We start from the raw sequence: 14,831 nt of genomic DNA on the forward strand, positions 1-14,831 counted from the left end.
GTCCTGTTTGCTTGAAAGATTCTCAGGATCAGCAGCTAGCCTGCTCTCGTGAGAGGAAAACAGGATATCTATAAGATAGGACATCTACAAAGCAGGATGACTTCAAAGTAGGATACCTATAAGATAAGAGCAGGATGTCTGCTGCCAGACATCCATGCTGGGAGAGGAAAACCATTCATGCCACCCCCACCCCCCCGCCTCATTCTGATAACCACGCTTCTGCTTCTGTAAATTGCTTTTTGCTGCCCTCTTTCCTATAAAAAGTCCTCCTCCCAGTCTACAGGTGCGCAAGTCCTCCGAAAGACTTTGCCGCCCGCAGGTACCTGTGTCTACCTAATAAACCTCTTGCAGTTTGCATCCGACTCGTGGTCTCGGCCTGGTCTGTGGGTCCGGGGTCTCCACCTGAGGGAAGGTCCCTACCAGGGGTCTTTCATTTGGTGCGTTGGCCGGGAATTGAAGGCCCCCACCCAGGGACCACCGACCCACCATCGGGAGGTAAGCTGGCCAGCACCGATTTGTTAGTCTGTGTCTGCGTCGTTTCTGTGCTTTGTTAACTCTGTACACTCAGATCTGGGTGCTCTGTATCTGGCGGGCCCAGGAAGGAGCTGACGAGCTCGGACTTCCACCCTGCAGCCCTGGAAGACGTTCCAAGGGTGTCTGGAGCCCTGAATTAGGTGGCAGCTTTTTCCGGAGCTCAATCTGTATCCCAAAGTCTTGCTTTGCTGACTTGGGTCTGAATCTGGAGCCTTTTCGGTGCTCATCTGACGGGCCACATTCCAAAGGTGGCCGGAGCCTGATTTTTCACAGTCTCCGTCTGAAGTTTTGCTTTCGGTTTTGCGCCAAAGCCGTGCTGAGCGTCCATATTGTTTGTGTCTGATTGTTGGATTTTTGTGTTTAAATATGTTCTTTGTTTTTGTATATCTGTTTGTGCTCGAGTCTAAATCTGGTACCATGGGACAATCGTTAACAACCCCTCTTCACTTAAGAAGGGGGGAAAATTGGGGTTTTAGCTGTTTCTCAGAGACTGGAACTGATGGTATTTAGTAACAACAATGTCTGTCATTGTACTCTTACTGGAATTGACCTGATGATATTTGTAACTGCTTATAGAAGTTGGAAAAGTTTGACACACCCTGTAAAATGTTGAGCCTCCTCCATATGCAGGATCAGATAGCCCAGAGGGACCTGAAGTGGCGATGGCCGAGGGGCCCCCACAAGAATCCCCGGCCCTCTCACCTATGGCTGGCCAACAGAGGGACAGACGCGAGCCGCCGCCTGATTCCACCTCCCACGCCCTTCCCCTCCAAGAGGGTCCGAATGGGCAGCAACAGTACTGGCCATTCTCAGCTTCTGATCTCTATAACTGGAAACAGCATAACCCTTCCTTTTCCAAAAACCCAGTGGCGCTGACTAATCTAATCGAGTCTATTTTAGTCACCCACCAGCCCACCTGGGATGATTGCCAGCAACTCTTGCAAGCCCTGCTGACCTCAGAGGAAGAGCAAAGAGTCTTTTTGGAGGCTCGGAGAAACGTTCCAGGCGACAACGGTCACCCAACCCTTTTGCCTAACGAAATTGACGAGGCCTTCCCTCTGACGCGACCTGATTGGGACTTCACCACAGCTGCAGGTAAGGGACACCTACGCCTCTATCGCCAGCTGCTTATAGCGGGTCTCCGAGGGGCAGCATGCCGCCCCACTAATGTGGCTCAGGTAAAGCAAGTGATACAAGGGAATGAGAAAACTCCCTCTGCCTTTTTAGAGAGGTTTAAGGAAGCATACAGAATGTATACTCCCTATGACCCGGGGAACCGGGGCAGGCCATTAGTGTTTCAATATCCTTTATTTGGCAGTCCAGTCCGGATATCAGAAGTAAATTACAGAGGCTGGAATGTCTGCAGGGGTATACAATACAGGATCTGCTGAAGAGGCAAAGAAAGAGAGAAGGAAAGGAGAATTTACAAGTATATTCAGAGGAGCAACCAATAAATGAGGAAAGAGACATGAAACAGAATAAAGAATTAAGCAGGCTGCTGGCCACTGTAGTTCAAGGACAAGAAAGAGAGGGAGGTAGGCTGGGAGAAAGGAAGGGGGCCAAAATGGACAGGGACCAATGTGCTTATTGCAAAAAAAGAGGCTCTTGGACCAGGGCATTCTCATCCCCTGCCGGTCACCATGGAATACCCCCCTTTTACCAGTAAAGAAACCAGGGACTGGGGACTACCGGCCAGGGCAGGATTTGAGGGAGGTCAACAAAAGGGTGAAGGACATGCACCCCATGGTCCCCAACCCCTATAACTTATTGAGCACTCTGCCACCATCCCACGTTTGGTATACCATATTAGACTTAAAGGATGCCTTCTTCTGCTTGCGGCTGCATCCGGAGAGCCAGCCCCTTTTTGCCTTTGAATGGAAGGACCCAGATCTTGGTCTTTCGGGTCAATTGACCTGGACTAGGCTCCCCCAGGGATTCAAGAACAGCCCGACCCTCTTTGATGAGGCTCTGCACCGGGACCTGGCGACTTTCGGGTCCAGTACCCCACCCTGACATTGCTCCAATACGTTGATGACCTCCTTCTGGCGGCCGCTTCAGAGAAAGAATGTCAGGAGGGCACAAAGTCCCTCCTACAGACATTGGGACAATTAGGATATCAGGCATCAGCCAGGAAGGCTCAGATGTGCCAGAAGCAAGTCATTTACCTAGGTTATCAATTAAAAGATGGACAGAGATGGCTGACCGAGGTGAGCAAACAGACTATCACTAACATCCCTGCCCCCCGGAACCCCCGCCAGCTGCGAGAGTTTCTGGGAACAGCGGGATTCTGCCGCCTCTGGATCCCAGGGTTTGCCGAGATGGCTGCACCCTTGTATCCTCTAACTAAACCAGGGACAATGTTTGATTGGGGAGAGGAACAGCAGAGGGCTTTCAAAAACATTAAGAAAGCCTTACCAGCCTCCCCTGCTTTAGGCCTCCCTGACATCACCAAACCCTTTGACTTGTTCGTGGATGAGAGACAGGGTTACGTCAAAGGGGTCCTAACTCAAAAACTGGGCCCTTGGAGGCATCCTGTAGCTTATCTCTCAAAGAAACTCAACCCAGTTTCTTCAGGGTGGCCGCCCTGTCTGCGAATGGTAGCAGCTATTGCAGTCCTCACTAAAGACGCGGGTAAACTAACCCTGGGCCAGCCACTGACTATCCTGGCACCCCATGCGGTGGAAGCCTTGGTCAAGCAGCCTCCAGACCGCTGGCTCTCCAATGCCAGCATGACTTACTACCAAGCCCTGCTCCTGAATGCGGACCGGGTGCAATTCGGACCTGTGGTCGCTCTTAATCCCGCGACCTTGCTCCCCCTGCCTGAGGACCCGGAACACCACGACTGCCTCCAGATCCTCGCAGAAACACACGGGACCAGACCGGACCTGACGAATCAACCCCTCCGAGATGCTGACTATACTTGGTATACGGATGGCAGCAGTTTCCTGGCAAATGGGAAACGAAAGGCGGGGGCAGCAATGACAACAGAGACTGAGGTAGTTTGGGCAGAAGCCTTACCAGCAGGCACCTCCTCCCAGAGGGCTGAACTCATCGCTCTGACCTAGGCACTCCGGATGGCAGAAGGTAAGAGACTGAATGTTTATACGGATAGCCGATATGCATTCGCCATGGCTCACATACATGGGGAAATTTATTGAAGACGAGGGCTGCTGACCTCAGAAGGAAAGGAAATTAAAAACAAACTTGAGATACTGGCACTCCTGAAAGCCTTATTTTTGCCCCCAAAATTAAGTATTATGCACTGCCCTGGGCATCAAAAAGGCCATAGCCCTGAGGAAAAGGGAAATAGGCTGGCAGATAACGCTGCTTGAGAGATTGCCATAAAATCAACCAAGACCTCCCAAGCTCTCCCCTTGACGAACCCGGAAGAGGCCCAAGCCTCCAGTTCGCTACCCTATAGTAAAGAGGACATTGATCTCCTAAAGAAAATGGGGGCCACATATGACCCCGAAAAGCAACATTGGGTTTTCAAGGAAAAGATTGGTATGCCAACAAAACATACTTATAAAATAATAGACTACTTGCATAAATTGACTCATTTGGGGCCAAAGAAGATGAAAACCTTGTTGGACAGACAGGAGTCAGGCCAATACCTCCTGAACAGGGACGGAGCCCTGCAAAAAGTGACTGATGAATGCCAAGCCTGCGCTCAGGTAAATGCAGGCAGAATCAAGCTTGGTCCAGGAGTTCGGGCACGGAGACATTGTCCCGGAGTACATTGGGAGATCGACTTTACAGAGGTTAAGCCAGGTCTCTAGGGGTACAGATACCTCCTGGTGTTCATAGACACTTTTTCAGGATGGGTAGAAGCCTTTCCCACCAAAAACGAAACCTCAAAGGTGGTGACCAAAAAGCTCTTGGAAGAAATATTTCCCAGGTACGGAATGCCTCAAGTCTTGGCACCGATAATGGGCCCGCCTTCGTCTCCCAGGTAAGTCAGTAGGTGGCCAAACTCCTAGGGGTCGAATGGAAATTACATTGTGCGTATAGACCCCAAAGTTCAGGACAGGTAGAATGCATGAATAGAACAATTAAGGAGACCTTATCCAAATTAACGCTTGCAACTGGCACTAGAGACTGGGTGCTCCTCTTACCACTGGCCCTGTACAGGGCCCACAACACCCTGGGGCCTCATGGACTGACTCCTTTTGAAATCCTATATGGGGCTCCTCCCCATTTATAAATTTCTTTAATTCAAACATTGCCGATTTTGCTAACAGTCCTTCTCTGGAGGCTCATTTACAGGTGTCTACAGATTGTGCAGAGAGAGGTTTGGAGGCCACTCGCCGCTGCTTACCAAGACCAACTGAACCAGCCGGTGGAACCGCATCCCTTCCAGATAGGAGATACTGTTTGTGTCCGCAGACACCAGACCTAAAACTTGGAACCTCGGTGGAAAGGCCCTTACACTGTCCTTCTGACCCCCAATGGCACTAAAGGTTGACGGCATCACAGCCTGGATCCACGCCTCACACGTTAAGGCCGCCCATACAGCTGACAAAATGGAGCCCGCCGCAACCCCAGCATGGAGAGCCCAACGCACTCAAAACCCCTTAAAGATAAGGCTTACCCGTGGGGCCCTTGGATCATTATATGGGCCCTACTAAGACTGGGGATGGCGACATTCCCGGGATATGACTGCCATCACCCGGGGGGTGGAGGGGGACGACATGGGACCAGGAACAAAGACTTCTATGTTTGTCCAGGACAAAACACACAAAAGGGACATGGAGGGCCGGGGGACGGTTACTGTGCCCAATGGGGTTGTGAAACGACGGGGGAGGCTTACTGGAAACCCTCCTCCATCTGGGATCTAATCACGCTCAGATGAGGAACCACGCCTGGGTACTCGGGAAGGGGACCCTGGACTTGCGGGGGGAAAAGCTTGTGGCCCTTGCTATGATATCGCTACCGCTACCAATGTCCAGGACGCCACCCCAGGAGGTAGATGCAACCCCTTAGTCTTAGATTATGGAGACCAGCCAATTTAGACAACTTCAGGCAGCCATGCATACTGATATCAAGGCACTGGAAGAATCGGTTAGCGCACTTGAAGAGTCATTAACCCCCCCTCTCAGAGGTAGCCCTACAAAACAGGAGGGGGCTAGACATGTTGTTTTTACAAGAGGGAGGGTTATGCGCAGCACTCAAAGAGGAATGTTGTTTCTATGCGAACCACACTATGACAAAGCTTAGAGAGAGGTAAAGACAGACACAAAAGCTGCTCGAATCACAACAGGGATGGTTCGAAGGGTGGTTTAATAAGTCTCCCTGGTTTACGACTCTATTGTCTCCTCTGATGGGTCCCTTGATTGATTGTCCTCCTTCTGATACTCCTGTTTGGGCCCTGCATCTTAAACCGCTTGGTCCAGTTTATGAAAGACAGGCTGTCAGTTATTCAGGCCCTAGTGCTGACCCATCAGTATCATATGGTACAACAACAAGAAACCGAGGTTCCCTAACTGCTTAGAGTAAAAGATTTAACTCTGTGATAAAAGAAAAGGGGGGAATGAAAGACCCTACAGACCCCCTCCTCAGAACCCGCAGCTAGCAGGCTCCCCGGGAGAACGTCCTGTTTGCTTGAAAGATTCTCAGGATCAGCAGCTAGCCTGCTCTCGTGAGAGGAAAACAGGATATCTATAAGATAGGACATCTACAAAGCAGGATGACTTCAAAGTAGGATACCTATAAGATAAGAGCAGGATGTCTGCTGCCAGACATCCATGCTGGGAGAGGAAAACCATTCATGCCACCCCCACCCCCCCGCCTCATTCTGATAACCACGCTTCTGCTTCTGTAAATTGCTTTTTGCTGCCCTCTTTCCTATAAAAAGTCCTCCTCCCAGTCTACAGGTGCGCAAGTCCTCCGAAAGACTTTGCCGCCCGCAGGTACCTGTGTCTACCTAATAAACCTCTTGCAGTTTGCATCCGACTCGTGGTCTCGGCCTGGTCTGTGGGTCCGGGGTCTCCACCTGAGGGAAGGTCCCTACCAGGGGTCTTTCATTTGGTGCGTTGGCCGGGAATTGAAGGCCCCCACCCAGGGACCACCGACCCACCATCGGGAGGTAAGCTGGCCAGCACCGATTTGTTAGTCTGTGTCTGCGTCGTTTCTGTGCTTTGTTAACTCTGTACACTCAGATCTGGGTGCTCTGTATCTGGCGGGCCCAGGAAGGAGCTGACGAGCTCGGACTTCCACCCTGCAGCCCTGGAAGACGTTCCAAGGGTGTCTGGAGCCCTGAATTAGGTGGCAGCTTTTTCCGGAGCTCAATCTGTATCCCAAAGTCTTGCTTTGCTGACTTGGGTCTGAATCTGGAGCCTTTTCGGTGCTCATCTGACGGGCCACATTCCAAAGGTGGCCGGAGCCTGATTTTTCACAGTCTCCGTCTGAAGTTTTGCTTTCGGTTTTGCGCCAAAGCCGTGCTGAGCGTCCATATTGTTTGTGTCTGATTGTTGGATTTTTGTGTTTAAATATGTTCTTTGTTTTTGTATATCTGTTTGTGCTCGAGTCTAAATCTGGTACCATGGGACAATCGTTAACAACCCCTCTTCACTTAAGAAGGGGGGAAAATTGGGGTTTTAGCTGTTTCTCAGAGACTGGAACTGATGGTATTTAGTAACAACAATGTCTGTCATTGTACTCTTACTGGAATTGACCTGATGATATTTGTAACTGCTTATAGAAGTTGGAAAAGTTTGACACACCCTGTAAAATGTTGAGCCTCCTCCATATGCAGGATCAGATAGCCCAGAGGGACCTGAAGTGGCGATGGCCGAGGGGCCCCCACAAGAATCCCCGGCCCTCTCACCTATGGCTGGCCAACAGAGGGACAGACGCGAGCCGCCGCCTGATTCCACCTCCCACGCCCTTCCCCTCCAAGAGGGTCCGAATGGGCAGCAACAGTACTGGCCATTCTCAGCTTCTGATCTCTATAACTGGAAACAGCATAACCCTTCCTTTTCCAAAAACCCAGTGGCGCTGACTAATCTAATCGAGTCTATTTTAGTCACCCACCAGCCCACCTGGGATGATTGCCAGCAACTCTTGCAAGCCCTGCTGACCTCAGAGGAAGAGCAAAGAGTCTTTTTGGAGGCTCGGAGAAACGTTCCAGGCGACAACGGTCACCCAACCCTTTTGCCTAACGAAATTGACGAGGCCTTCCCTCTGACGCGACCTGATTGGGACTTCACCACAGCTGCAGGTAAGGGACACCTACGCCTCTATCGCCAGCTGCTTATAGCGGGTCTCCGAGGGGCAGCATGCCGCCCCACTAATGTGGCTCAGGTAAAGCAAGTGATACAAGGGAATGAGAAAACTCCCTCTGCCTTTTTAGAGAGGTTTAAGGAAGCATACAGAATGTATACTCCCTATGACCCGGGGAACCGGGGCAGGCCATTAGTGTTTCAATATCCTTTATTTGGCAGTCCAGTCCGGATATCAGAAGTAAATTACAGAGGCTGGAAGGTCTGCAGGGGTATACAATACAGGATCTGCTGAAGAGGCAAAGAAAGAGAGAAGGAAAGGAGAATTTACAAGTATATTCAGAGGAGCAACCAATAAATGAGGAAAGAGACATGAAACAGAATAAAGAATTAAGCAGGCTGCTGGCCACTGTAGTTCAAGGACAAGAAAGAGAGGGAGGTAGGCTGGGAGAAAGGAAGGGGGCCAAAATGGACAGGGACCAATGTGCTTATTGCAAAAAAAGAGGCTCTTGGACCAGGGCATTCTCATCCCCTGCCGGTCACCATGGAATACCCCCCTTTTACCAGTAAAGAAACCAGGGACTGGGGACTACCGGCCAGGGCAGGATTTGAGGGAGGTCAACAAAAGGGTGAAGGACATGCACCCCATGGTCCCCAACCCCTATAACTTATTGAGCACTCTGCCACCATCCCACGTTTGGTATACCATATTAGACTTAAAGGATGCCTTCTTCTGCTTGCGGCTGCATCCGGAGAGCCAGCCCCTTTTTGCCTTTGAATGGAAGGACCCAGATCTTGGTCTTTCGGGTCAATTGACCTGGACTAGGCTCCCCCAGGGATTCAAGAACAGCCCGACCCTCTTTGATGAGGCTCTGCACCGGGACCTGGCGACTTTCGGGTCCAGTACCCCACCCTGACATTGCTCCAATACGTTGATGACCTCCTTCTGGCGGCCGCTTCAGAGAAAGAATGTCAGGAGGGCACAAAGTCCCTCCTACAGACATTGGGACAATTAGGATATCAGGCATCAGCCAGGAAGGCTCAGATGTGCCAGAAGCAAGTCATTTACCTAGGTTATCAATTAAAAGATGGACAGAGATGGCTGACCGAGGTGAGCAAACAGACTATCACTAACATCCCTGCCCCCCGGAACCCCCGCCAGCTGCGAGAGTTTCTGGGAACAGCGGGATTCTGCCGCCTCTGGATCCCAGGGTTTGCCGAGATGGCTGCACCCTTGTATCCTCTAACTAAACCAGGGACAATGTTTGATTGGGGAGAGGAACAGCAGAGGGCTTTCAAAAACATTAAGAAAGCCTTACCAGCCTCCCCTGCTTTAGGCCTCCCTGACATCACCAAACCCTTTGACTTGTTCGTGGATGAGAGACAGGGTTACGTCAAAGGGGTCCTAACTCAAAAACTGGGCCCTTGGAGGCATCCTGTAGCTTATCTCTCAAAGAAACTCAACCCAGTTTCTTCAGGGTGGCCGCCCTGTCTGCGAATGGTAGCAGCTATTGCAGTCCTCACTAAAGACGCGGGTAAACTAACCCTGGGCCAGCCACTGACTATCCTGGCACCCCATGCGGTGGAAGCCTTGGTCAAGCAGCCTCCAGACCGCTGGCTCTCCAATGCCAGCATGACTTACTACCAAGCCCTGCTCCTGAATGCGGACCGGGTGCAATTCGGACCTGTGGTCGCTCTTAATCCCGCGACCTTGCTCCCCCTGCCTGAGGACCCGGAACACCACGACTGCCTCCAGATCCTCGCAGAAACACACGGGACCAGACCGGACCTGACGAATCAACCCCTCCGAGATGCTGACTATACTTGGTATACGGATGGCAGCAGTTTCCTGGCAAATGGGAAACGAAAGGCGGGGGCAGCAATGACAACAGAGACTGAGGTAGTTTGGGCAGAAGCCTTACCAGCAGGCACCTCCTCCCAGAGGGCTGAACTCATCGCTCTGACCTAGGCACTCCGGATGGCAGAAGGTAAGAGACTGAATGTTTATACGGATAGCCGATATGCATTCGCCATGGCTCACATACATGGGGAAATTTATTGAAGACGAGGGCTGCTGACCTCAGAAGGAAAGGAAATTAAAAACAAACTTGAGATACTGGCACTCCTGAAAGCCTTATTTTTGCCCCCAAAATTAAGTATTATGCACTGCCCTGGGCATCAAAAAGGCCATAGCCCTGAGGAAAAGGGAAATAGGCTGGCAGATAACGCTGCTTGAGAGATTGCCATAAAATCAACCAAGACCTCCCAAGCTCTCCCCTTGACGAACCCGGAAGAGGCCCAAGCCTCCAGTTCGCTACCCTATAGTAAAGAGGACATTGATCTCCTAAAGAAAATGGGGGCCACATATGACCCCGAAAAGCAACATTGGGTTTTCAAGGAAAAGATTGGTATGCCAACAAAACATACTTATAAAATAATAGACTACTTGCATAAATTGACTCATTTGGGGCCAAAGAAGATGAAAACCTTGTTGGACAGACAGGAGTCAGGCCAATACCTCCTGAACAGGGACGGAGCCCTGCAAAAAGTGACTGATGAATGCCAAGCCTGCGCTCAGGTAAATGCAGGCAGAATCAAGCTTGGTCCAGGAGTTCGGGCACGGAGACATTGTCCCGGAGTACATTGGGAGATCGACTTTACAGAGGTTAAGCCAGGTCTCTAGGGGTACAGATACCTCCTGGTGTTCATAGACACTTTTTCAGGATGGGTAGAAGCCTTTCCCACCAAAAACGAAACCTCAAAGGTGGTGACCAAAAAGCTCTTGGAAGAAATATTTCCCAGGTACGGAATGCCTCAAGTCTTGGCACCGATAATGGGCCCGCCTTCGTCTCCCAGGTAAGTCAGTAGGTGGCCAAACTCCTAGGGGTCGAATGGAAATTACATTGTGCGTATAGACCCCAAAGTTCAGGACAGGTAGAATGCATGAATAGAACAATTAAGGAGACCTTATCCAAATTAACGCTTGCAACTGGCACTAGAGACTGGGTGCTCCTCTTACCACTGGCCCTGTACAGGGCCCACAACACCCTGGGGCCTCATGGACTGACTCCTTTTGAAATCCTATATGGGGCTCCTCCCCATTTATAAATTTCTTTAATTCAAACATTGCCGATTTTGCTAACAGTCCTTCTCTGGAGGCTCATTTACAGGTGTCTACAGATTGTGCAGAGAGAGGTTTGGAGGCCACTCGCCGCTGCTTACCAAGACCAACTGAACCAGCCGGTGGAACCGCATCCCTTCCAGATAGGAGATACTGTTTGTGTCCGCAGACACCAGACCTAAAACTTGGAACCTCGGTGGAAAGGCCCTTACACTGTCCTTCTGACCCCCAATGGCACTAAAGGTTGACGGCATCACAGCCTGGATCCACGCCTCACACGTTAAGGCCGCCCATACAGCTGACAAAATGGAGCCCGCCGCAACCCCAGCATGGAGAGCCCAACGCACTCAAAACCCCTTAAAGATAAGGCTTACCCGTGGGGCCCTTGGATCATTATATGGGCCCTACTAAGACTGGGGATGGCGACATTCCCGGGATATGACTGCCATCACCCGGGGGGTGGAGGGGGACGACATGGGACCAGGAACAAAGACTTCTATGTTTGTCCAGGACAAAACACACAAAAGGGACATGGAGGGCCGGGGGACGGTTACTGTGCCCAATGGGGTTGTGAAACGACGGGGGAGGCTTACTGGAAACCCTCCTCCATCTGGGATCTAATCACGCTCAGATGAGGAACCACGCCTGGGTACTCGGGAAGGGGACCCTGGACTTGCGGGGGGAAAAGCTTGTGGCCCTTGCTATGATATCGCTACCGCTACCAATGTCCAGGACGCCACCCCAGGAGGTAGATGCAACCCCTTAGTCTTAGATTATGGAGACCAGCCAATTTAGACAACTTCAGGCAGCCATGCATACTGATATCAAGGCACTGGAAGAATCGGTTAGCGCACTTGAAGAGTCATTAACCCCCCCTCTCAGAGGTAGCCCTACAAAACAGGAGGGGGCTAGACATGTTGTTTTTACAAGAGGGAGGGTTATGCGCAGCACTCAAAGAGGAATGTTGTTTCTATGCGAACCACACTATGACAAAGCTTAGAGAGAGGTAAAGACAGACACAAAAGCTGCTCGAATCACAACAGGGATGGTTCGAAGGGTGGTTTAATAAGTCTCCCTGGTTTACGACTCTATTGTCTCCTCTGATGGGTCCCTTGATTGATTGTCCTCCTTCTGATACTCCTGTTTGGGCCCTGCATCTTAAACCGCTTGGTCCAGTTTATGAAAGACAGGCTGTCAGTTATTCAGGCCCTAGTGCTGACCCATCAGTATCATATGGTACAACAACAAGAAACCGAGGTTCCCTAACTGCTTAGAGTAAAAGATTTAACTCTGTGATAAAAGAAAAGGGGGGAATGAAAGACCCTACAGACCCCCTCCTCAGAACCCGCAGCTAGCAGGCTCCCCGGGAGAACGTCCTGTTTGCTTGAAAGATTCTCAGGATCAGCAGCTAGCCTGCTCTCGTGAGAGGAAAACAGGATATCTATAAGATAGGACATCTACAAAGCAGGATGACTTCAAAGTAGGATACCTATAAGATAAGAGCAGGATGTCTGCTGCCAGACATCCATGCTGGGAGAGGAAAACCATTCATGCCACCCCCACCCCCCCGCCTCATTCTGATAACCACGCTTCTGCTTCTGTAAATTGCTTTTTGCTGCCCTCTTTCCTATAAAAAGTCCTCCTCCCAGTCTACAGGTGCGCAAGTCCTCCGAAAGACTTTGCCGCCCGCAGGTACCTGTGTCTACCTAATAAACCTCTTGCAGTTTGCATCCGACTCGTGGTCTCGGCCTGGTCTGTGGGTCCGGGGTCTCCACCTGAGGGAAGGTCCCTACCGGGGGTCTTTCACCATTTCCAAAATTCCCTCAGTTTATGTTTTCCTTATTGATTTTATTTCAGTTTTCAAATCTTGAACTGTTTGCTTCACCAGCTTGATTTTTTTTCTTGATTTCTTAGGGTTCTTTAAGAGATTTATTGATTTCCTCCAATTTTTTGTCCTTTCCTTCTTTTCTTTATAGGAACATTTTATTTCCTCTTTAAGGGTCTCTATCATCTTCATAAATTATATTTATGATCGTTTTCTTCTGCCTCTTCTGGGTTAAAATGTTGAGGTCTTCCTGATGTATGACCACTCGTTGTGGGTGTTGCTATGTTTTTTTTAAGTTGTCGATTGTTTTCTTGCATTGGTGCCTATTCATCTCTTCATCCAGTGGGTGCAGTCAGTGTTTTTGCCTCTTGGTTCAATGCTTGCAGTTGGTGTCTGTGTCACAGGGATCCTCTTTTGGGCTGATTGTTGCAGTTGCTGTCTGTGTCTCAGGGAGCCATTATTGGTGTTCTCTGTGCAGTAGCTCTGTGTGCCTCTAAGACTCGCTGAGGCAGATTGGGACTTTAGGCTACAGGATCTTAAGTGGGAGGGGATGGAACAGCCTGGCTGCAGGAAGCTTGCCTGCTGGCTGCCCAGAGAAGCTAAAGCATGTGGAGGAGGGGCCAGGGCTTTAGCCCTGTAATTCAGGGCCTAGACACTGGGCTGTCCAGCTGGGAACCTGATCACTCACCTCTGGGTCTGCTTCGTGCAGTCACAGTTTGTTATGCTGCATTTTTAACAATGTAAAGATGTATCACATTTGTTTATGTTGCATTTGTTTAACAATATAAAAATGTGTCACTTTAACTGCCTAAGGCACCTGATTTAGCTAATTAAAAGTTGAGTGTCTAATAGCTAGGAAGAGAGAATAAATAGTAGAACAAATCTAAACTAGACAGTAGAGGAGAAAACAGGGAGAAACAGAGGAAGATGCCAGGAGCAAGCCAGTCAGGCAATCACTAGCCAGTCAGACACAGACGAGAACATACAGAAGAAGAAAAAAAGGTAAAAAGCCCCAAAACAAAATGCAGATAAAAAGGAAGCAGGCTACTTTAAGTTATAAGAGCTAGTAGGTGAACATAAAATAAGGCTGAGAATTCATAACTAACAAAAATTCTATGTCAGAATTTGAGATCTGGTTGATGGCCCAAAGGGAACCTGCTGTAAAGGTCATCTACCACCGTCAAGTAGGCTTCATCTCAGACAGAGATGGAGGGACGGTTCAACATATGAAAATCTCTAATCCACCATATGAACAAAATAGAGAAAACAAGAATGATCATCTCACTAGACCATTGTCAACATACAGTACCCCTTCATGATAAAATTCTTGGAGAGATGAGAGATACAAGGACCATACCAAAATTAAAGTCAGCTGATAGCCATCATCAAATTAAATAGATAGAAACTTAAAACAATTCCAATAAAATCAGGAACAAGACAAGGCTGTCTACTCTTCCCATATATATTAAATATAGTACTTGACATTTTACTTAGAATATTAAGGTAACTAAAGCAGATCAAGGGGATACAAATTGAAATGGAAGAAATCAAAGTATTGCTGTTTGCAGATGTTTTAATAGTACATGTAAACAATCCCAAAATTTCTATGGGGAGCTCCTACAGCTCATAGATACCTTCAGTAAAGTGGCTAGATACAAAATTAGCTCAAGAAAATCGATAGCCCTCCAATACACAAACGATAAAGAGGTTGAGAAAGGAATCAGGGAAATAACACCCATCACAATAGACACAATATAAAATATCTTGGTGTAACTCTAACTAAGCAAGTGAAAGACCTGTGTGACAAGAACTTCAAGTCTTTGAAAAAAGAAATTTGAGAAGATATCAGAAGATAGAAAGGTCTCCATGCTAATGGATCAATAGGATTAACATAGTGAAAAAGGCCATCTTACCAAAAAGAATCTTCAAATTCAATGCAATCCACATCAGAATTTCATCACAATCCTTGCAAACCTGGAAGGGACAAGACTCAACTTCATAAGGCAATCAAACAAGCAAAAACACAGGATAGCTAAAAGAATCATGTACAATAAAAGCACTTCTAAAGGTGTCACCATTGCTGAACTCAAGTTGTACTACAGAGTAATAGTAATAAAAACTGCAGGTTATT

The 14,831-nt window shown here is 49.1% G+C and overlaps 2 protein-coding genes across 2 annotated transcripts; both read left to right on the top strand.

Annotated features, from left to right (window-relative positions):
- The first annotated feature begins 1,196 nt into the window (after positions 1-1,196).
- Positions 1,197-5,361, top strand: LOC130863203 (uncharacterized). The gene is given in 4 exon segments (XM_057753095.1): positions 1,197-1,311; positions 1,495-1,712; positions 2,146-2,518; positions 2,521-5,361. Coding segments are annotated over 4 exon segments (2,499 nt in total). The 3' UTR covers positions 4,314-5,361.
- A 1,959-nt stretch (positions 5,362-7,320) lies between these two features.
- Positions 7,321-11,485, top strand: LOC130863204 (uncharacterized). Its single transcript, XM_057753096.1, is given in 4 exon segments — positions 7,321-7,435; positions 7,619-7,836; positions 8,270-8,642; positions 8,645-11,485. Coding segments are annotated over 4 exon segments (2,499 nt in total). The 3' UTR covers positions 10,438-11,485.
- The last annotated feature ends 3,346 nt before the right edge of the window (positions 11,486-14,831 follow it).

Source organism: Chionomys nivalis, chromosome 20 (genome assembly GCF_950005125.1).
Source record: "Chionomys nivalis chromosome 20, mChiNiv1.1, whole genome shotgun sequence".
Taxonomy (NCBI): domain Eukaryota; kingdom Metazoa; phylum Chordata; class Mammalia; order Rodentia; family Cricetidae; genus Chionomys; species Chionomys nivalis.